Source organism: Cariama cristata, unplaced genomic scaffold (genome assembly GCF_000690535.1).
Source record: "Cariama cristata isolate BGI_N322 unplaced genomic scaffold, ASM69053v1 scaffold17071, whole genome shotgun sequence".
Lineage (NCBI taxonomy): Eukaryota > Metazoa > Chordata > Aves > Cariamiformes > Cariamidae > Cariama > Cariama cristata.
This window is the reverse complement of record NW_009601154.1, coordinates 1-24,601: the sequence shown is the minus strand read 5'-3', so window position 1 is coordinate 24,601 and position 24,601 is coordinate 1. Positions and strand designations below refer to the sequence as shown.

Sequence of the window (24,601 nt, the reverse complement as noted above, 5' to 3'; positions counted from 1 at the left end):
GGGGGGGGGGAAGCAACACCATTTGGGACTTTTTACAAGGAAAAATTGGGACTTTTCACAAGGGCATGGAGTGACAGGACAAGGGGCAATGGCTTTAAACTGGAAGAGGGAAGATTTAGACTAGGTGTTGGGAAGAAATTCTTCGCCATGAGGGTGGTGAGGCAGTGGCACAGGTTGCCCAGAGCAGCTGTGGATGCCCCATCCCTGGAAGTGTTCAAGGCCAAGTTGGATGGGGCTTTGAGCAACCTGGTCTGGTGGAAGGTGTCCTGGTCCATAGCAGGGTGGATGATCTTTAAGGTCCCTTCCAACCAAACCATTCTATGATTCTATGATAACCTACCTTTAATCCTTGCCAAGGCAGACTGGTTCTGTTAAAGTACATCAATACATAGCCTAGAGACTCCATGTCATCGCGACGACTGGAGAAAGAGGAAGAACACAATGAATTACAAATTTTGGCATTTCATACTTTATTCCAAATAGTGCAAGCATTCCCAAATTTAAAAAACAAAACAATTAAGGAATAAAACCTAAGCTTTGGTGCAAAGGAAGGTCTCTTTCTAATACAGATAAGACATCTAGGTGTTCAGGATTCCACTGGCAGGCATATAACAAGTCTTCACAAGCAGGAAGGAGATTCTACTCATTTTTCAAGCAAGGAATAGTCAATAGGTATCGTGTGGTAAGCTTCCATCTGCAGTTGCATTAGAATAATTTGGGAAACAAAAAAATGAAACATTACACATCTTTCCCATTTAATTAAGTAGCTTGTATAGAAACTAAAGTTTTACCTATAGGAACCACAGAATACATTATAAGAGATACATGATGTTAGCCTTAACATCATTAAGGAAGATTTTTCCCTGAACCTTGCTCCAGTCTGGGACTAACACTGAACATCTAGCCCCAAAAGGGCATAACTCCTGTCTGTCTTCATGTCTGTTAAAAAACTCTGACTTGTCTCCATGATTTTTAAAAGACAAGCAATATTTAGAAAGGTGCATGCATCAATCTGAGAGATGCCTCTGCTTTCTTCCCACAAGACGACTGTTTCAAGGCAGCTGGAGAACTCCAAAGTTATGCATCCATAGACTTCACTGAGAATTTACGTGCAAACTCTCATCTAGAAGTCTTCAAATGTTTTCTGTAGTGCATATGCTCCAGATCCGCACTTCAGCCACATGAACACCATCATACTTTGCTACACAGCTTTCATGATTACTAAGGCTAGTACAGTTCACTGAAGTGGAAAAAACACTCCATGATTTTTTTTCCTCTTGGCAAACTTGCCTCTTCCCAGCTGTGATAGAATCAGATTTTTCCTCTGACTGCCCCTCTGCAGCTGACATCTATTTAACATGAGACAGAAAAACAACTTTTTTCCCTCCCAGCTTCCTTATCAAGAGAACCTGACAAGTATTGCTTCTGCTTTGCCACCCAAGCAGATCTGCAAGAAAAAAAAAATTTAAACAGTGGCAAGAAAGACTATGCACCTCCTACGCCCACAAGGGAGCAAAAGGCTGAGAGTCATATTGCAAACAGGATTATACATATGGGTGAGGGTAAAACAGCTCCCTTTAAGTGAGAACAATCTGTAAGAACCTGGACAGATCTATCTCCAGATCTTGGTATGAGAGGAAAGAAATTGTAGGTGATGCTTTATGTTATAGCCAACCCAATATAACCACAAATAATCACCAGAATGGCCTGGCTGTCACCCCCTCAACTCACATTCAACCTCCCAGACCCTTCGGGGAACAAGTTCAGGGAGCTATCCCAGAAGAAAATCAGCTTGGCTCCCCAAACCATTTCACCACAAGGCCAAAAAAGCACTAGCTGTGCACAGGGGTCAGGGAAGAAAAGATTGGTTCTCTCCTCTTGACAGAAGCTAGCTCTAAGGTCACCTCAGCTGTAATATTAAATGACAGCCAAAGACAGGGGGATGAAAAATGATACCAAGACCACAAACTCCAGCCTGCAAAACTTGCTAATTCTATTAGAATTGCAGATTTTAATCATCAACAGGATTCAGTGAACCGGTATGGGGCCATGACATAAAATTACATTTTCTCAGATGGCAGTGGTAAATTCAGAAGCAATAAAGGGATTAATAGTTTCCACCACCTCCCCCCCCCAGCTCATTGTTTTAATGTTTAATTTCATGATTTTCTAGCAGGAAACATTTAGTTCTGTAAATCTGCAATGGACATTATTACATTTGAGCATATACTGATAAAAGTGATTCTCACAATTTGGAAAACAGGACAATACTCTCCATTACTAAAATAAGAAATGGGTAACATTGCAAACAGCTCCTTGAGAACAGCTGTCATTACATACAGAAAAACATGTTCTGTAACAGTTAAAGTACAGCACCAACAGCTGAAATATTCTGCCATAAGCTTCAGAACTGGTTTCTCTTGATTACAGGACTATATTTTTTGTTTGTCTCACTTATGGCTTGATTGAGACAGTTTAATAGTTTTTAGCATGCTCTAAGCTACATTTCTAAATATATTAGAATTTCAAGTACCAGCAGAGACAGTACAAGACCTCCAATTAAATTCAAAAGCAATAGTCCTTTGCAGTTCCCTCCCTTCACTGTTAAGGTGCTAGCACAGCTATTCCCTTACAAGAATGGCTTGGGTTCTATGAAGTGTACTTCAGAAATGACACCTGTCATTTACCCACATGTCAATTAGGCTTAAATAATGATACTGACAGACAGTAAAATACACTTAAGGAACCTTAGGGAAATTAAAGCAAAGAGGAAACATGGAGCATTTGAAAGCACCAAAGATTTGTTGAGTTACATGTTCTGTTGAAGTTGACCACTAGAACTTCGGTCATTCCCATCTTGATTAAACTGAACATCAGAGGCACAGATCGTAATGGAAATTTTAACTATGTCCAATTAAACTCAGCATCATGTGGTAAAGCCACACTATTAAACTTATACAGTACAATATCTAGGCACAAAGGTAAGGAAGAGAAGAGAGGCATCACGTCATATCTCATGAGTACCTAACACACACTTCCAAACAACCTGAAGTGCCACCTCCACTGGACCACTCCTAGGATATTGTAGTAGCAATATGCTTTTGATCCAGATGATAAAATGTGTTTGTTGATTAAGCAAAGCTCAAACATATAAAAACACAACACACGTGTACATATGTATATACAGAGCCACAACTATGGCTGTGTATATCAGAGCAAAATACAGTGTGACTGAAGTAGAAGATCTTTTAAGTCTTGCTTGCAGGCAAAAGGATAGTTTACTAACTTGAAGGGAGAGTGAGAAAGCAGAACACAGACACCAGCTTTAGAATACCCTTTCTGGCTACAGAACTGCATCTCAAGCCAGTCAGCAGTGGCATCAACAGGCACCAACACAATCAAGAAAGTGCACCATTTTATCTGTGAAGGTCCTCTGACAAATCCTCATGAAAGTACAGTTTAGCCTTTAAAAAAAATAAAACATCCACCTCATGCCTGCAAGACTTAAGACTCTCTTCAAGAAGCAAATTAGGTGTTTGGATTTTTCCCCCTACCCTTACATAGGCAGCCAAAAAGCACTTGTAAAGGGATATATACACTTATTCATATAAAATTAGTTCAGACACTTCAGAAGCTTACAAATAAGATTGTCTCGCAGCCTCCAAAAGCACAGCAGTAATCTCCTTGAACTCACCTCTGCTCAATGCCAAGATGTGCATTGATACTGGCATATCGAGCTGTGCCAGTGAGATTTTTGTCTTCTCTGTACGGTATGTGTTGCCTTGTCCTGTTGTCCCGGTACTTTTTGGCCAAACCAAAGTCAATAAGGAATAACTTAAAGAAAAATGAAAATAGATTATATTCCTATACAATGCAAGGAATCCCCAACCTCTTTCTCTAGGCATTAGCTACTTTTTAAGACATTCACACAACGTAACAGCCTACAGTTAAGAGGAAGCAAAGTAACAGTGCAGAGTCGCAACTAGCTTTAACTAGCTAGTTCAAAAACTTAATAGTGAATTAGTTCAAGCTTTTTCTCAATCCAGTAGAATAGATTAGATTGTGCTACTCAGCATCTGTAGCTTAGTTCTACAACTATTTTATGTTACTATCGTATTTTGTATCACATTAGCTCGATAACTACAGTGCACAATTTAGGAAGGAAACTATTATGTGTGAAAGCACGCTTCACAGAAACCCACTCACACTAGAGCAGTTTACACATACGGACAGTTAATGGCAGCTCAGCAGCCTAATGCAAGTTATGCACATCCTGTATTATTCTGTCTTAAAAAACACTGGCCATTTTGCAGAGCATAAGGCCAAAATGTTCAATAGCAAACAAGACATCTTCCTTTCAATCATATGCTCGTTTTAAGACTCCCAGAACACTATCACAGCAGTGTGACACACTTGATGATGATATTAATACAGCCAGTAAGCTAGAGCCTAGTACATAGAATCCAACTTAGGTTTCCAATAACCAAACTTGCCCAATGATTTCGTATTTAGCAACAACTGTGTGCTAATTAGTGTGCTAACAGCCAGCCTATCTACAAAGGTTAATACAGACTGTACCTTCTTGCGACAAGATTTCACGACTAGGCAAAAAAGGCTGAGGCAGAGGTATGTAAAGAACAGTTCAAATTCTAGCAGTCTTCAAGCTACAAATCATCGGGCTGAGCTCTGGATTCCAACGCTGGATTAATGCTGCAGGATCAGGGACTACAACCCCTACAGATTAATGAATACTGCAAAAGCAACTTGGGGGCAGGAAGGATATGATGGGAAGAGGACATAAGGTCTCAATAAAAATGTATTCAGTATCACCTTTAAGTTGATTCCAGAACAGAAGATACAGCTTTAAATGCAAACAAGTACTAGAGATTGATATGCAGGTATACCTGCATCCAAGACTGAAACAAAGGGTCACCCTGGCACACTGGAAGCACTGTGAATTATAAAGTGACACTCGACATGGAAATATCAGAGACACTGAAAGACTGAAAGTTTCTGAATGTACGGTAGGTAGGTTTTAGAATTCTTGTTGAAGAAGATTTTCTAATTAGGTAGTCTGGACAGAAAAAAACAAAGCTAAAAACCTCTTAAACTACTGATGCTGGTGCAGAAAACCTTGAGTTGTAATCTTACCATGATTTACATGCAACCACAAAGCACAGCAGTTCTACATTTGCTATTCTAGTGAAAGTCACCCTGAAAGCCCAGAATGCTTTGATCAAGAGGAAGTAAAATCAAGTTTTTAAAACAACTACTCTGATCAGACAGTTCAGGAAAGCGGGGGTCTTGTCTTTGTTGCACCCGCCACAGCTACCACTAGAGGTAGTTATTCACTTAGTGAGCATGGACATGTTCTCCAGCAACCAGGTTAGCAATTTTGATACTAAGCTCCTCAAGCAGAGAGTATAAAGCTTCTATGTCATTACTATACTGCAAATGCAACTTTCCTAGAAGCAAAGCCTGAGCTCAAATGGAATCCCTCATTTTCCGATTAAAGCCTTCTGATCTGACGACAGCCTCTGATGTATAGTTTGCAATAGCTCTTAAGCAAAATACTATGCATTGAGAAAGAGGGAAAACCAAACACTATACACATCAGTCAGAACATTTTCACTGCATATTTAGTTACAAACACTTCAAACAATTCAAAGTCTTCATGTGCTTTCTGTAATCCTGAGGATTCTGCCATTAATTAATGGTATGAAGGGACAAAGTCACAGTTCATGAAACAAAACAGTCAACACTGGAAGCATGCCTCTAATATATAAAGAGCTGGTGTCTAGCCCTGTTTAGCACAGACATGGTAAGACTACTTTCTTCAAGAGCATTATAATAGTAAATGATGCTCTGCCTCTTCCACAGCTGCTACAAGCTCTTGATACTAGACCTGAACAAGGTAATTCTGCATTCCCTCAAGATGTATGGGTAGAACCCCTTAAAAAGAAAATAATTTTAAAAAGCATCAATTCAGCAACACAGACCTGTTTTATGCTAGTCAAGTAACTGGATATTGTTTTACAGCACTGATTTCTCTGGGGAAGTTTACTCTGTTCCCTAGCTTAGGCTCATTCTTTATTTCCCATTCCAGATGGGTGAAAGGCAAAGGAGTAAATCCACCTTGCAAAGAGTTAAGTTGGAAGACTCAGCCCGATTTGGATGAGCACAGAATGTACCGATGCCAACCAGCAGGAACACAGACGTATTCCCACAGATAACCTCATATCACCTTAATTCTGTTTGTTGCATTTCAGGAAACTTGAGAACTAGGGCAAGATTTTTGCCAAGAGCAACTAGAGAAGTAGATCAAAGTCCCTGCCTCAACTGATAAGAAAGTTTTAGAAGCAGATAACAAAAGCCTGTCAGCTTGCGTACAGCAGCTAGCTGCCTAGGATTTAATACACGAAGACTATTATTGTAGAAAGCTACAGACTGATTCTATGGCCAAACTCCTGAGCTATAATTCATATTCCACGATTTCCAGCTGTCCTGCTATGAACTGGCATGTGTCTTCATTTCTCTCCAATTCATCTTCTCTTAAAGAGTCAGAAGTACTACATTTAACCCTACAAGATAAGCTCATGCTTCTTCAAGACACAGCTTGTTGGAGTAATTTCATTTTATAAGCACAATGGATGAAAATATAAGAGTCCTCATTACACGTTTGGAAAGATTTTGAACAAACCGCATGGGAAGGAGTCTGGCTGAAGCCGTAACAGAACTTCTCCACGTGTGATCAAAAACACTGCAGGAACCCTACAGGAAGGCAAGCAGACAGTCCTACACTACCACTAGGGTGGCACGTCTATCCTTAAACACATTCAATAGATCACCATTGAGTTTTAAAGGACAAAAATAAAACCTGCTTCTGTATCTGAAATCAAGCACGTACATTTAGCCCTTTTTAATATCAAGTTTAGAAATAATTCCACAATTTAAACAAGCGCCACAGGGAAACATCTTAGTAATGTTACATGTTTGCCAAGTATGTCTGAATAATGCCAACATAAGAGGTGCTTTCGCAAGGTCTACATTCTCCAGAAAAAAAAAAAACAAAAACAAAACCAAAACCAAACCAAAAACAAAACAAAAATAAAGCACATGAATTTGGGGTTGAGGTTGGAATAGGAGACAGTTCAGACCTGGTTTAATCCTGAGAAAGATGGGTCCTGAGAAGTACTAACAGTCATGCTTCTTTTCCTCTTCCCCACTGGAGATTCTAAACACTGAACAAACAATAGAGGGTGGCAGTGCATCAAACAGTATTGCTTACATTGCAACAATGGCCGGCGCAGACAGGCAACACCGAGGCGTTCGAGAAAGAACAGGGTAGCCAAATGCCATCCTTCTTCCACTAAGCACTGTAGTTTTTTAAAAACTATGTATATTTGTTTTGGGTTTTGTTGTTTTGTTTGGTTTTTTTTTTTTCCCCCCAAGGAGAAAATTTGAAAGATGTGACAAAGTAAATTATTTCAACTGTGAGCCACTCCAAAATGGCACTGCCTTGACCAGGGATAGCAATGGTGACATTTGGCTCTATTAAAAAAGGAAATTGAGGTTTTGCTTACAAAAGCATCATTTGGTTCCACAAACTGCCCTTCCCCCAAAAGACATTTAGAAAAAGTAAATCTTCAGTAAGGAAGAGGTAGAAGGCATTTAGTCACCTTAAAGTTTACTTTCATAAGCATGCAGGGCTTATTTCTAGCAGAGCTGAAAATTCATCTTTTAAGGTGGGATCAAAATTTCTCCCAATCACCAAATTAAAATTTGAAAAAAAATCAATTTAACTTTTTAAAAAATGTAACTGACAGGAAGCTACTGGAACAAGATTACCATGCTATTCTAGTCTTTGTGGCTGATTTTCTTTAGCTGTGTATAGTCATCTCTAAAAAACCCCAAACTACACTTAGTTACAAAAAGAAACAAAGTAAATACTGTATGGTGGCAAGCATTCCGTAGATAAAGCACTTGATTCCAAACTGAAGCAACCCATTCCTCATTTTGCTCATGTAAATCTATCCATTTGCACCTCCATCACGAACTACCTCCCTAATCTCTAAACCCCTGTAATAGTAATGAAGCCTGTGCCCCAGATAGTGTTTACCACCATATCATTGCATGGCTCCCTAGTCTACTAATGGGAAAAAATATAATGATTTACAGGCAATTTTGTTTTTCACTACAGCTGATGCAAATCTAATGTGTTCCTCCACTAAAGTAAGCACAGCAGCAATTTCTAGGCCATTAATCCACATCAAGATGAAACAGAGTGCCGCAATGCCCACCTAGCATGACTGTGCAAAAGTATAGAAAAATGGCCCAAAAAGAATGACTACAAGTCAGAAACTAAAACTTTTTTTCCCCCCCTAGTTTAAGTTATAGTCCAAGTCATGCCAGAAAATTAAGGAGCCTAACTGCTCGACACAGCAGAGAAAAATAGAGCTCTACAGAGTGAAAGTATGAAACTTGGGAACAAGTGAAGTTTAACAGCAACAGGATTACATAAAGACTGCCTTTCAGCTGGATTTACAAGTTTTTCCAACAATGGTTGTATCTAAACATTCAGTGCACTGCACCTCTTCAGACAAGAGCTGTTATCTCCTGTTAATCAAGCTTTCCCCTTCTAACATTCACAGCCCTGAAGTTGGCATTCATACAGGCAAACAAAGGTAAACATTTTAAATACTAGTAGTGCCTAAAGAGATGAGACATTCTCGGATGGCATATAGAGAAGATAAGTGGGAATCTTGCTTCCAATAAACAGCTTGATCACATACATTTGTCCTGAAGTTAATTTCTATTAAGTAGCATGCTTAATGCATTGCCAATGCTGCCTGTCTGCCCGAGCTCAACATACAAATTGCAGGATTAAGCATATTTCACTCAAGAGAACTAAAAATAAAATTAAAAAGTTTTCTTCTATACAAGGTTTTCAACAGGAAACATGCACTTCTGACTACATTTACCCATCCAACCAAATGTAACCACCTCAGCCCGCCCCCCCCACTTTGCTTTCTTTTTGTTCCGCAAAGTAAAATAACGGTTTTTTGTTGTACAACATATAATTCAGGTACTCTATAACTTAAGTCTTCTATCAACATATTTGCTTAATTTCATTTATTTATAAAGGCAATTGATCTACATGTTGGCTGTTAGTTATATCCACAATTCTGATGGCTGAATAGTTCTCTTCACCAGTCTGTCACTGCAAGATTTAACGCCCTGTTGACTGGTAAGTCAGGAGCTCCCACGTTGGTATGAATTCTTTTCATCCCAGGAAGTCAGCCCCAAAGCAAAAGATAACATTTGACTACCGTTGAGGAAAAAAATGGTATTACAATAGTCATCTTGATAATGAAATTCCATCACTGAGAAAAGTAGCTAATATTCTCTAGGGTTAGTTCACAATTTTGTTGCAAGTCTAGAAATCATCTTGCAATCAAGTGCATCTCACAGGGTGGGTCAGAGACCCACACGTGTATGCCACTGCATTTAGAAGGCGGCACTGAGAAATCCAAGTTCTCACATCAAAGAACCATGGTGCAACATCCAAAACATCAGTTTAAGCAATGAGTTTTAAAAAGGTGGTGCAGCTTGAATCAAGTAACATAACCATTTCCTCTGGATCTTTTAAACAAAGAGCATTAGACTAACCTTATTACAGTGACGCCCAATACCCATTAGGAAGTTATCTGGTTTAATGTCTCTGTGTATAAAATTCTTTGTGTGCACATATTCAATTCTACTGATCATCTGTAAAAAAAACAGCAACAACAAAACAGGTAAGATTTCAATTAGAACAATACAATTCACTTCAACTTCCAATGAAGGCATGAATTTTTAATGTTACCTTCCTCTACAACTTAAGTTTGTACATTTGATTAATGAAAACCAAGTCTTTTTTTAACACTGTTCAAATCAATTTATCTTTCTTATATGTTAAAAATCTATAATCTTGGTCAGAAAATGGCAGATTAAATACCTGAAACTATTTCCCAGACATTCACATTCATTTTAACTACAGTGTTCCATTAAAGAGTAATTTCTTTTCCTTACTTCAAACAAAGGTTTTCTACACCACAAAACAATTTTAAAGCTCATTCCCTCCCCCTGTCCCAGTTATTCATTCATCATCAAGAGTCACTTTTCCAGATAACAGTTTTCAAGGAGCAAGTAGCAACTTGATTGTGGTCCACACTGTCATATCTAGGCTACGGTGATCCAGGAATAACAGTCAGCAATGAAGATCCAGAGAAACTCTGGCACATCTGTGTCACCATATACGGTCACGCAATTTCCTGTGCATGAAATCACAGCACATGGGTTTATGTGGTACAGCGTTCCAGCTACTAAAACACTCTTCACGCAGTCTTTAGTGAGTTGAATTGCTACACCACCATACCCTTGCCAGCTGTTCTACTGGACTATGCCCTAAAAGCCAGTTCCTTGCACTGATATACATTCCATCTATGTTTCCCAGATGACAACTAATTAGTGTTTATCATCCAAAGGAATACTGCATGAAAACCATACAGATTCCCTGGAGACACAGCAACACCCAGACTCTACCTAACTGAGCAAGCAAATAGCTCTCTAAAGCAAGTGCTCCACTCACTGAAAGCAGCTGAGAATAGGGACAGCTGACCCTGTCTCCACACAAATGTGGTGAGCTTCCTTGGCCAAGAGCCTAGGATTCTATGAGCATCTGGCTAACTGACAACTTGGTACTAACATCAATTACATAATATCAGATGAAATTTAAACTACCATTGCAAATTCAACTGGAGAAATCCTTACTGCCTTTCAAGTAGCTGAAGACAGCACAATCAAGCTATTTATTAAACAGCAAGAAATAAATATGGCTGGCTATTTCAAATGCTGTACTCTCATGACCAAGTCGAAAAAATACCAATTGCTAGAAAAATACTTAACATACCTCAGTTTTAGAGGCCTCAACTTTAACTTTGAGGTAGAGTGGCATCTCCACTAACATATTAAAGAACTGTCCTTAAGCACCACGAACCACCAGAGCTCACGGTCTGGTACTAAAAGTTACAGGAGGTTGTGACTGCATAGTGGTATTCAATAAGAACAGACCCATATACTTGCGTGCTGCCCACCTGTCACTGCAGCTGGCCAACACGTAATGGGTTTCCACTGAATTGGATCAACCATAACTGGAGATTGCTTCAGGTCTTCTAACACCACCCCCATGGCTGATATTGGGAGTTAATCCACCCATATTAGTCTTGCTACTTTAATAAAGCTGCACTTGTTAGACTTGCAGCATCAAGGAGTTGGTATCTGCACTGCCCTCCCACTACAGGCCTACATTCATTTTGTAGGCCAGAACACACAAAAGCCACCATCACTTCATTCCTATATAGGTCAAGTGTTCACTTAGCTATATACAACACCGCATAACACATTATTTAATCCACTTAAAAAGAACCACATTGCACAAAATACTTTAGGGTTTTTAATTTCCTCACAGCAAGATTTGTACATACCTGGTCTGCTAACATAAGTACTGTTTTCATCGTAAACCTGCGAGAACAGAAGTTGAATAGGTCTTCGAGGCTGGGACCAAGAAGATCCATAACTAGAACATTGTAGTCCTTTTCTTGACCATACCACCTGCAACAAAGAGAAGTACTCAGTGTTAGCAGAAATCCTAATGCAGCCCAGAATACCATTAGCTCTCCTGGCTGCAAAGGCACATCACTGACCAATGTTCAATCTTGAAAGCTAACTAAAAACTAAAGCGAGTAGTGTCTTACTTTTCCTGGAAACAAAGTCTGACGACAAAACAAAAGACACAAATTGGCAAGTGTGTGTGCACATGTTTAATTTTCTCTTAAGAGGAAACACTCCTACACTTTAGCAGCAACTGAAATACCAAACATCAAAGTGAAAATGCAATCAAAGCAGAAGTCATTACATGCCAATATACTGAGGTGCGGGTATAAAGTCAATCAACTTCTGCTATCCCATTAAGGAGAAGATAAAGGCTCTTCACTAGGTTTTCAACATCACAAAGGGAAAAATACTTAAGTGTCATAAAAGCAAAAAGACAAATGTAGCAAAATATCAACTGCAGCCAAATAGACTGTGACATCCACCCTTAAGTGTCTGATATCAATTCAGGGCAAAAAATTAAATGTCACCAATGTTGTGAGGACAAGCAGAAGGCCTCCCATGCATATTTTTCCTTCCAATCCATGTCTAGCATTTCCATCATAGTACTGCTTTATGTTATTGTTTAGTGGTGCAGACAAGATACACCAAGAATATGTCCCATAAGAGCATGCAGATAAAAAAATTAAAAAAAGATTCAGCTCAAACATATTAGCAGCAGATGCTTAAAGACCTGTATAGACATTTTATTTCCACTTTAGGCAATGACTACAAGAGACTAACGCATAGTTGCCCAGAAGATAGTTAACACTGATAAAGTTGACAAATTCCTTCGTACCCACAGGATTCCAAGCTTAGCCAGGGTAGTAAAGTAAAATGTTTACAAAACTGCAGAGAAAAGATTCTATATTTGGATTTGTTTCAGGAACTACTGGCCTGTACCTTCCCACTGTCAGGATTCCAGTAGAACCATGCACTTTGTAATGCATTGTTATAAATTTGATTAAAGCTATATATGAGCTGTGGATCATACTCCTTGTTTTATAGGTCAGTCTAGGACCTTTATTCATTTCCTACATCAAGAGGGAATGCAGAAAATATGTATTTTGAAATCCATCATTCAAATGAAATGTCAACAAAACAGTTTTCCTCCAACATGGTAATGATCATACCAATACTGTGAGTATTATCAGTTTTTGTCTTCTAAAAATTCATTGAATGTACTATGATGTACAATCCCCCCCCTTACAAGTGACTCAACTAGGAAAGCATGCTGATGGTATTATTTGATAAAGTCTGTAATTTATGAAAAGGTTAATAGTCACACTGCAACCTGACACCAAGCCATGAAACATACGCATTTTGAAAAGACCTGCCTAGCTAGGCCCTTTTAAGGAGTGATCAGAAGCCAGTTTCAACTGCAAGCACAACCAAGAAGTAAATTTAAAAAATGCAACGCAGAGATGGAGAAAGAGTCAAAATGAGATGCTGTTGAGAAAAGTTCTTAATCAACTACAAACCAGCTTCAGTTCAAGAATTACTAACTATGCCTGTAAATCTAGTTCTTGGTTCCTATCAAAGCCGCCTATCCAAACAGCCGAGTAGTTTTGACAAGCCTCTATAAACAACTTCATAGGTCACAGTTGAAAATGAAACATTATTGTCATCTAGAGTAATGAAATAGCAAATGAGCCTAGTTATTCTGTTATATGAAATTTTCGTTTGTTGTGAAAAAGACTAAAGAATAATGAGCTGAATTGAAGCATTCTAAGGAGTAAATCCAGATGTAGAGAAAATATTATTTTCTTCAGAAATGGAAGTCCAAATCAGATGCTGAGTGTAATTGTTCAGTACAGAAATGGTTCAGTGCCCAAGAGACTGCAGTAGAAGGGAAAAGGATCAAAGATCAGTCTTCAGCTGAGCTAAGAAAATTTAGTTACAGTATCACAGAAGAAGTGAAGCTTACAAAAATGAAGCCTACCCTGGGAGCTACATGTTAAAAAGCATTTGGTTCCTCTATAGGGATCCATCCCTCTGCTTCGTAAGTGCAGTAATTCAGGTTGATTGCACAACCTCCATTTGGCCTACTTCTACATATACACAAGAAAATGTTAATCTCCTGACCATTTTGCACTGGTGGAAAAAAATCAACTCTGCAAGACAAAGAAATAAGATGGGACCTCTTAACATTTCATTTTCATGTTTACCTGCCTGTAATTCCTCACAGACAACTGCCACATCTATTCATTTCACTACTGGCAACTAAAACTTCTGCTAGGGTATTCGAGTAACCTGTATTTTGTTTACTTTGCTAACACTGCAAGTAAATTTTCATTTCCCTTGGAACACTTCCAGGGAAAGCGGGATTAAGAAGTAAGGCTACATCATGTCCATTCAAAGTCTAGTAGCTGCTGCTACTACTGGCAGCTCTGAGTAAAAATGTTAGAACTCTTGGCTCCTCTTAGGAAACCTTGGATATTATGATACACAGGGGCTTGGCAAGTACTCCTTACTCCCATATTTGCATAATCAATGTAAGATGGCACATAAGCACATACTTTGGATGAGCACAAATTCAGAGCACTTTGGCATGTAAGTTTTAACACTACTGGGCTAAAGTGCAAAACAATACAGCAACAAACTGAGCACAATTCTTAAAAAAAAGCTAGTGTCTTAAATAGAAATCTTCAGAAGTTCTAATATTGCATCAGCAACAAAACTTGGAATGAGCTACTAATACGAATCAATGATCCGTACAAAGGCCTGGAAAACTATTAGATGACACTAGCATCTCAGAACATGAGTGTCCCACATGTCTGTTAGAGCTCCGTGGACTTTTTTTTTTTTAAGGACACTTGGAAGTACTCTCTCTCTACTAGAGTTGAGGAAGCAACAGCAGCAATACATTTTAAGCAGGAATAGTTTTGGGAGGGACTGGAAAGTGGGAGCAAGAGATTTAACTACTGGATCATTCATTTTATGCAGAGTCATTACCCACCCATAGTTACATGCAATGTATTATTTCAAAAATAAAAGCTAAATTACTAGACTAAGAAAACTCATTATTTCTCTAATTCATTCCCACAGTGCTTTATGTCCCATGAGAACACATTTCCTAACTAGAGAATTTTGACTCTGTAGCACAGGTCCATTTATACCCACTTATGCCAAAAAACCACAAAGTATGGATTATTATCAGCTTTCCTGAGAAACAACAGTAGGTGATCTTATTGAAGACTACAAAACATTAACAGGAGGGTATTATTATGAAGAACCAGGATTTATCCTTGAACTGGCAGCATAACACTGTAACACCTCATACAGCTGCTAAGAACTCTAGTCCATATTCAAGCTGTAAGGTGTGCCCAAGCTCACACATGCATGAAAATGCTTCGTCACTCTCCCTTTCCTCATCTGTTTAAAGCTACAGATCAAATCACTACAGATCAGTTAGAATACAGTAAATAACCTTTATGAAGCTTTCCATCAAAGCATTTCCATCAAAGATTGAACAGTGACTTGTCTAAAGATTTCAGTGACTTGTCTAATTTGAAAGACCAAGACTCACCCCATCAACAAGTCTCCAAACCATGTTGGTTTAGCAGACTGATACATTGCCCAGTATACGGACACAGCTGAAATTTTGTAACATCTTGAATTTCAGTATTTGTAACGCTATGTTGAGCAACTAAGTCACATGACACAGTGGTTTGAAAGTATTCGATTTCCAAATGCCATACAGTAAAGCGGGTATGATGCCAGATCACATGACAATTGAAAGTTTACTTGAACTCATGTGGGGTGTTTTTTTTTTTAATTCCCTGGACTAACCTTGAGACAAGCAAATGAAGTACTGATGCACAACTAGCACTTAGTAGCAAATACTGCAGTCAGGTCTACCCAAACTTAAAATCCCTTTCTGTTTTCAGAGTTGTATTTTTCAAAAACTGTATGTCTGTTTCAGCAACTGCATAGTTCATAAATAATGTTAATGACAAAGGAAGTGTTTTAGAAAAATGTTTGTTAATAGCTTGTTTGGGTTTTTTTTTAACTGAGAAAATACTTCATTTGGCTATATATTATAATATTCTCTTCACGAAAGGGGCAAACTGAGATTAGATCAACTAGCAAAGAGAGATGGGCTAAGGGCTAACCAGAGTTCAGACACAGGTCATAAAATTACAGGCCCAGTTTCAAACTACTGTACCACTCACACAATTTTCATAGACAAACAGCAGTTCCATCCATTACATTGGCACTTGTAATTACAACAAGGTAACAAACCCAGTACAATTATCAAACCTGTGTGAGCTGGTCACGTGGTAAATAAAAGGATTCAGAAGATTGACATGAAAAAAATCTCAAATTCAGATCAAGATGAACTAAATTACTGAATAACTGTACAATAATCATTAGTAAAGAAATCCCAAATTCCATGCATTCTGAAACCATAAAGGCAGTAAAGGCATTGTCACCATTAACACGATGGCATATCATTTTGTCTACAGTTTACTATATACAAAACCAGAACATAAGTTCAGTGTCACAAGAAAGTCTTCCTAGTACCAGAGCAACTATAACAGGGGTGTTTTGTTCCAGCCTAATAAAACCTAATAAAACCAACTTTGCCAGGTAATCTATCCTCCACTAAAGGCCTCTGTCAATTTGATCACTGACTATTTCAGTGGAGGCTGTGGCAACCTGGAACTACAAACATTAACTGCAGAAGGTCATGCTTTTGTGAGACAAAAAACCTTCTCCTGGTGCCTCACTGCAAGGAAGTACAATGCTTCTGTGACAAGACTCGAACAGTTAAACTCAAACCTTTAAACTTCCAGAAATCTTTATAGTCACTTTAAAAAAAAAGGCCGATTTGGACTTCTTTGACATTACACAAACTTTTGCCACTTTCAGAATTCATAGCACATGACCCTATGAGTACTCTGTGTAGTCCTATGCAATTAGTTTCCCAGCACTTGGGCTTTCAAACACCAAGTAGAAGAGTTCACTAGACAAAAATGGAGACTGTCAGAAGAACTAAGGGAAATAAAAAAAAAGCTATTAAAACAAGTAGTGTACAGTCAAGAAGCAAGCTGTAAAGAACTTACCATTAGATTTACCTGAGATCATCTTATTACTAAGTTTGACAAGTTAGCAGACACATGAAGATGAACATACAAGTCTAGAAGGCCACATGAACATAAAGGATTCAGACATCCTACAGAAAACCAAATGACACTGAGCTGATGAACACTGTGGAACCATATTCCATTTCTGAAAGCACTCGGTTATAATACAAAAGTGTCTGAACTAGGCATTAGTCAGATGATGCAACTGAAGAGAAAACATAGACCTCCCTATAATCATAGAGCTCTAATATCAGGCATCCCTGAAAAATAGTAAGTAATCCTAACCAGTAAAAGTACAGGTGGTCTACACAGAAACTGTGAAGCAATTGCTATCAATGCTCAAGGCACTGATGCGCAAGCCCTGTCACCAACATTCAGGAAAGGAAATCCAAATCAGAACAGGGACAGCAAAGAGACTTCAAGAAAGATAGGAAGATGGTGACCTGTGTAATCATGTATTCAAACAGCTCCACAAGGCAGCTATGGAGTTACACAACTATTCTTTACAGATATGGGAGGGCTTTAATAGGGAGAAGGCTATTAAAAAATAAGGGGAAGAAATAAATAGGAGCAGACTGTCTACGGGCACAGGCATTTATCTTTAGACATAGCAGCTCGCTCACTCTGACAACAGAATCATGAGTGCTGTTGTGCTAGCCTAGAAAGTTTTAACATTGCACCTGACTGATTCATAGAAAAAACAGCATGTTGTCCAGAACAGGTGCTGGATTTGGACCAAAGTGGTCCCTTCCGGTCCCATGTTCTAGACTTCAAGACAGACATCTCCTGACAAATAATGATGTTTCAGACAAACTGGGAAGTATATTCTGCCTGTAAAAATATACTAATTTGAGTCTTAACAGATACTGAAGCAACATATGAGAAAGGTAATCTATCATCGCAAGATCCATGTCTAAATTGACACTTTTTAAAGTATTTCTAAATTACCTCCCCTGAAGCTGGAAAAGCACTTCTTAACTGTTAGCCAGCTAGGAGTAATATAAATGAACCTAACATAATATGGCATGACTGGAACACTGAAGTGGAATACTTAGCAGATGTCATCTAACATTAGTTGCCATGGTGAGTATGAATTAGGCCACCCAAGGACTAAATAAAGAAACAGCAATGAACACCATACCCTATGAAGTTGGATAGACTCTATAAATAAAGTTCTGTATCACTTTTTGTACAGTTATGAGAGAAATATGAATATGTGAAGTCCGCCAGCACAACTCATCTCCTGAGCAGTAAGGTCATTTCATCTGCCTGGTGTTAGGTTGCGCACACGCTCCCATGTAGTTGACTGTTTTGCTGGCTGTTTAATGAGGTACGTTAACACCTGGTAGGAAGGGAGAAGAACCTAAGTCAAGTTTCTTCCATAAATATCAGAAGGTTCAGTTTAGCCATTAATTCACAGTAGGTACAGGAAACACTGCTGAGGAAAAGTGTTTCAGTAGTACCTCTGCTATCACCTGTTCCAAACAAGAGTAACGCTGAACTGAAACTGCATACTTTTGTAGCTGTTCCTGCAAAGGTTGAGCTAAGAAAGGGAGAAAAAAAAACCAAAACCCCACAAAACCAGACAACTTAATTCGTTTTCAAACTGTGGTCTCTCTTGGCTGCTTCTAAGGAGTCCACAGACCAATTAAGACCAAAGTTTAGATTGCTAAACAAAATCTATTTCATGTTTTATAAAGACATTCATTCTCTCAGTAGCAAAATTTTAGATATTAATTTAAAAGACTAGCTTTCAATTTTACTTTGAGATACCAGAACAAGAGGCTTCCTCTTGTTTTTGGTTCCGCCCTTCAGTATGAAGCCTTAAGTAATAACAGAAGGTTAATTAATAGGAGGCTCTATTGCTAGAACCTTCCTCCTCATTACTTGCAGACCTAGACGAAAGTATCAGTCTTACTAATGAAAAGAACATAGAAAACTTCTCAGACTGACTACTAGTTTTGGGGTTGTTTGTTGTTGTTGGGGGAAGCATTGCGGGGGTTGTTTTTTGTTTGTGGGTTTGGCATGTATTTTTCCAGTGGTCTTTTTGGTTTTGCATTTTTGGTGGTTCTCCCCCCTCACCCCACCCCATGTGTGGGGTTCTTTTTTTTATACTGTAGGAAGTTATTGGGAAAATAGTTTAAAATGAAGGTGTTTGACAGGTGTATTTACATATTTTTAAGCACTGCTCAAAGAGATCAAAATTTGAAGTGCTGAAGGAAAAAATCTGTTGTGATAACAACCGTAAGATTATCAAACTTGATCACATTTTTCCATTACATATATTACTTAGTGAAGATGAATACGGGCAGACCCTGTTATTATCCAACAACATGGCAGTAAGCAACCAGAACAACAAAAATTGTAGATGCTTTTACAGATGGGGGGGGGGCAGAAACTTTACAATATCCTTCATTATTTAGAAGATTGTACAGTGACACACACGTGACAATACTGAATTTCTCAACATCAAAATATTTTGCAAGAACTTACTGCACTGAAAAATTCAGAAATGTAAGGATTTACTTGTTCAGTTTGCAAGAGAACATTGAAAAAACCCACTAAGTTAGTACCTTTTGGTTTTTAAACTTACAAATGTCTAAACTTAAGTATCACCTTGATCAGCCTCACATTCTATACAGTATCTCTTTGGCCTTGCCCACACAAGAATACCTGCAATATCTGTTTCACATTCACTAGGCTCTCTTCCCACTCCTAAATCCAACACTTCTAATACATCACCCATAGTCACAGCTGGTTCCAGCATAGTTGTTTTCCATTTGAAACTGATGATAACAAAAACAAGTTATTGGGTGATATTGCCAGGAGAAAAATCTGAAGCCCATTTTTCTTTTAAAAATACACCTGAATGAGTACCTAACAGTAATCTTCCCAATATCGTGATATGAACAATAGTTGATAAACACCATAAATGGCAAAAATCAAGAGTGGCTGTCACAGGTAATTTGAACAATTGTTTTTGTAAAGAGTGGCTTTAACAGAGTTATACTATGAACCGAACAACATACAAAAATCACCAAACACACTCTGCTGCATTCCTCCAAGCCAGAACCAAGAATTTGGGAATAATGGTACGTAGTCCAAACTAATAGGATCAGTGCCCAGTTAACAAGATTACAGCTAAAAATGCTTTGCCACTGAAAAAGAGACGAAAAAAGAAAAAGACAGCTGATGGCCAAGAACAATGACAATAAACCCAGCAGAATACTGTGGACTTTGCGTTGTGTCCTAAAGGCAGATCAGATTGTTAGAATATTAAGCCTGGTTGAAGAGCCTTTTGTGAAAAATGAAGGTAATAATTAACCAGAATTTGTACATCAAGAACAAATCACAGCTTAGAAATCTGTACAGCATTTATGTAAGGTTTTGTGAAACTCCTGAGACAAGTTCAGAAACTTTGATACTCTTCCAGGAAACAGCAACAAGCAGCAAACTCAAAGATTTGCAAGTCTAAAACTGTTTAGAATATTCAGAGAATAAAGACATAGCAATCTCAGTTTTTGCTATTTTACGTGTAAATGTACTCCGTTACAGTGGGAATACCAAGGTCCTTTGTTCAGCCTCCACAGCAAGTGAAGGTTCACAGTTGATCCCACAGAAACCATATGAAAAAAACTTTTAACTCCAAAACTGAGATTTGCTCATTAGCTTTTTTGCAATCAGTCAGAAAGGCCATCAAATCAACGTGAAAGACTATAAAAAAAAATTGCTTGGTTCTAGATAATTTAAGTGACACTCCAGATATGCCATCTTGTAAGTTTGCAACTGCACCTAAAGGGCAGAGTTCAGTTTTAAGAACAGGTGCCCAAAATGAATGAGCAATCCATACCTCACCTATTATTTCAGCTTTGTGAGTCAAAGAACCATAGCAGATCACTTTAGTAAGGCACATAATGTAACTTCTAGCAAGTTGATCCTGGCCACTCCATTACTCAAGTGGATGAAAAATAGAGAGTATAGTCCCTCATTCTTAAGTGAGCAATGCAAGCTTATGTGCTTCTGTTTCCCAGATGCGTAGCACCAAGGTAAAAATGCTGCTGAGCCCAGCTTATACAGCACAGCAATGGGAAAAGCTTAGAACGATTCCTTAATTTTCTACCAAATGCTCTGTTTGTGCTGTTGTGGTTTAAAGGTGCCACATTACAGAAATTTTAACAAATTTATTGAAAGATTTTCCTTCAACTTGATTCATCCTTCTAAATACTGAACCAAGAACCGCTTAGACTGATTTGACAACATACCATTATAAAACCATGGCAAAATGTGCATTATCAATTACACATGCAAAGTGACCTAAGTACAAAGTCATACATTCTCCCAGCTTAGCTGCTGCCAAAAACCTATGTCAGAAAAGCTTGAATTGTCTGAAACAATATGCCAGTAATTTCACTTTGGTCTTACTCTTTGTAATCACCTATTCAAAGACATATCTTTGTGAAGCACCTCAGTAACACATCTCATTTGGTCGGACAAGTCCTCCCCCTCAGATTCAGAGTACCAGGGATCCTACTTCTACTAAACACATCATGTTTTAACATTTGTTGCAAGAACTGTGCTGGGTACCCTGCTCAGCTTCCTCTTAAAAGATAAACATAAAAATACTATTTTAGATTTTTTCAAGCATCAATAGATATCATACAACACGATAACAACTAGTAACAGAAGCTTAGTCAAAGAATCTGCCAAGCAGCACCTGCTACATACAAATAAATTTAAAATTAATGCTGCTTCTGAAGACAAAAACAGTATTTTCAAAAATTTTCTGAAAGACACTTTTCTAGAAAAATACCACAAAGATTAACACTGAGAACCTGAAAGTGAAAAACTTTAAGACTCACTGACATTATCAAATAGATCACACATCTTTAGCACAATGAGTCTATGAATCAATTTGAGTTGTTTTGAGTACTGCCTCAGTTGTCCATTCTTACTCAGATTCTTGTAATCTTGTATTATTGGGGGAGGAGAAGGGAAGAAGGAAATGTCTGTTAAAGAAAGGTCGTAGTTCCCCTGCAGTGGTGAGACTTCTAAGCCACAGTCACTGGTTATACAGAAAACAAATTCAGATGCAAGAACATCAAATATAGAGGAAAGAAAACTTAAGATGACTACTGTAAGTGAAGTTACAAGCAAGTTTCTCAACATGTAAGGTTACTTCCAGTATTTCAGCTTTAAATAAAATGTTCTCACAGGGCATTTCAACCAAATCCAAGAACTTAAACAGTAGTTTACTTCTGTTACATGGAAAAGTCGAAAAATTTGCAACTTAGGCCTCATTATAGCACCAAACGTTCATCTACTTTTTCAAAAAAATCGTTTAAGAATGCCTGCTTTTCCAGTTTTGCAATGAAACACCTGATATTCTCTTGCTTTGGCTGTTCTCCCAGTTATCCCTGTTTCAGCACATAACTATACTGTGATAGCTTTCCAAAATGCAATTTCTAGTCTTCAGTTGTGAAATAAAGGCACCCATTTGAAGAAAAGAAGCAAACTGTAGTCTAAAATGAAGACTAAATCTGTTTTCACATAAGCAATTCTGTGTAAACTGCAAGTATTCTGCCTAATTTAGGTACGATTATTCTAGTCCTGCAAAAGGTTGTAGCGAATGAGGACAGATGGCCAAGACAACACTGTCTCTTGTGCTACATAGCTCCAGCTTACATTCAGGACCACAGCCAGTTGTGTTTGGGGGAGGAGGGCAGCTATTAACCTCAGAAATGCAGATTTGTTTTAGGTTTTGTTAAAATTGATACATGAGGTAGAATATGTCATCATTATGACCTTACAATAGATCTTACAGGCCACTATTGATATAGATGCATATACAACAAAGTCAGGGAAGGGTTAACAGATTAAATGGAATCCTCAGTTTGACCCAATATCAAAATTGAAATCGCTTCTGCAGCTCAAGGAACAAAATTCCCTCATGTCATAGTACAAACATAAGAAATACTAACTTTAAAAACAATTATTGACAAAGTTTAAAAAAGAACAACTTACTGTACAAAGTCTTTCTGGAGACAATTAGTTTCATTTAATTTATTCTGATGCATAGATTCAGTAGTTGGGAACCAACCCTGTGTAACAACTCTATAATCTCAGGAGAAGTAACTCCTCCCAGAGTCTGCTGCACTAGCGATTTTCTTCCAGATCAGGAAATTATGAAACACTATTAAAGTTTCAGATAGAATATGAAACAAGGAAGCTGCATCACAAGCAATTGGGATGGATTAATCTTGGCACTTTAACTGTACGGAAATCCTAGTGACGCATCTCTTGCGGCTAACAGAAAGGGGCTGCCATTTCATTCCTGGTTGAGGTTTCCCCGCAGTCCCAAGCCTTGCAGCACTTAACTATGAAAGGAAAAGATACATGCCTGAGCACGTCCCTTGTCCCAACACGAGAAGGGGGAGGGTTAATCACGTCCATCCGCCATTTTCTGAGCGGAGGAGGAAGACATGTTGGAACAAAAAAAAAAAAAAAAAAGAAAGCAACAAAAGAAAGCAGCCATTTCCAGTGCCGGCTCCAAACTCTCAATCTCATCAAGAACACTGGCTCTCACCAAAACAGTCTCACACTTTGTTTTAAACAGAACAAAAATTTCTCACAGCTCAGGAACTGCTGTAGATCTCACTTTCAAAGCACAGTACATACCGACAGGAAAAGACAGTAGGCTGGTGGGGAGGATACCCAACTACTTGTAGAGCTTGGATGGAGCATTTTTCCCTCAACAGCCCAATCCCTTCTAAATAAATCTCTTCTTAATGGTGGTGTCCTGCCTCACACTAACATTAAAGAAAAATCACTGAACCAGCATACATGAATGATTCCTACCGTATATGTGGGATGCCAACTCCTCCCTGCAGAATCTTGTACAGTTTGCTTTCATACAGCAGCTGGGGATGTCTAGCCTTCTGAGACTCCAACTTTACAGCAACTTCCTACAGTGAGAGGGAACAAGGAATCAGAGCAGAGTGTCCACCAAACACAGCCTTGCCACTGAGGTTTAAGGGGCACAGCACTTCAACATCCCCCACACACCCCTGCTGCAAATGCTTTGAGGTATAATTTTTTTAAGCTCTCGGTGCTCATCGTCCTGCATTTTGTTGCATCTTCAAATAAAATCCATATCGTGATGATTTGTACGTAAATATCCATCCCAGGCCATGAAATTGAGCTGGACATGTAAAGTCTTCAGATCCACATAAGTGAGGAAGAACATACGTGGGTGTTTCTTCTTTACAGCTCAGAACCATGAGGGGGAGGAAGAGAAAAAAAAAAAGGAAAAAAGAGCTGAAGAAACAGGGGATCTTCGTTGTTTTTATTACTGTTGATGAAAATGAAATAAAGTGTTCCCCAGATGAGAGAGAGTGGGATAGATGACTGGCTGGACAGGGACGACTTTGGCCGCTCGTAAAAGACAAAGTATGTTTTCCCACAATGGTCGTCTCGTCTCCCTACTACTCATAATCGAGCTATGCAACTGCTGGGTGAGGGACACCACAACCGCATGGCTCTGCTGTCGGAACAGGCAATGCCACCCCGCCGGCGATAAAGGCTCTCAGGCAGGGAAAGCCCCTCAACCCTGGGGTACGCACCATCACTCCCCCACCCCGCGGAGGGCGGCTTAGCCACCCTGGCAATACGGGGTCGCCCGGTGCCTTGCAGGCAGCGATACCGGGGGCAAGGGGGGTAAAAACCAGGCTTCAAGTCGGCCTCGGGAAGGTTATCGCTGGTCTCTGGTTCCCCCCGAGGTGCGGAAGGGACCGCGCCGACGGGCCCAAGAAGGCGAGGGAGTG

At 38.9% G+C, this 24,601-nt stretch overlaps 1 protein-coding gene across 2 annotated transcripts in view; it reads right to left on the bottom strand.

Annotated features, from left to right (window-relative positions):
- The window catches only part of CSNK1A1 (casein kinase 1, alpha 1), a 27,642-nt gene extending 3,902 nt beyond the window's left edge, over positions 1 to 23,740 (bottom strand). The window contains exons 1-6 of one of the 2 annotated variants that reach the window (XM_009710353.1): positions 23,637 to 23,737; positions 11,526 to 11,652; positions 9,670 to 9,768; positions 7,158 to 7,241; positions 3,695 to 3,834; positions 341 to 419 (exon numbers count right to left, since the gene is read on the bottom strand). In XM_009710353.1, the coding sequence (XP_009708655.1) occupies positions 341 to 419; positions 3,695 to 3,834; positions 7,158 to 7,241; positions 9,670 to 9,768; positions 11,526 to 11,615 (492 nt within the window). In that variant the 5' untranslated portion in view covers positions 11,616 to 11,652; positions 23,637 to 23,737. Of the gene's footprint in view, positions 1 to 340; positions 420 to 3,694; positions 3,835 to 7,157; positions 7,242 to 9,669; positions 9,769 to 11,525; positions 11,653 to 23,636 lie in introns of both variants that reach the window. The other variant, XM_009710354.1, reaches the window with a different exon arrangement.
- Positions 23,741 to 24,601: the final 861 nt, after the last annotated feature.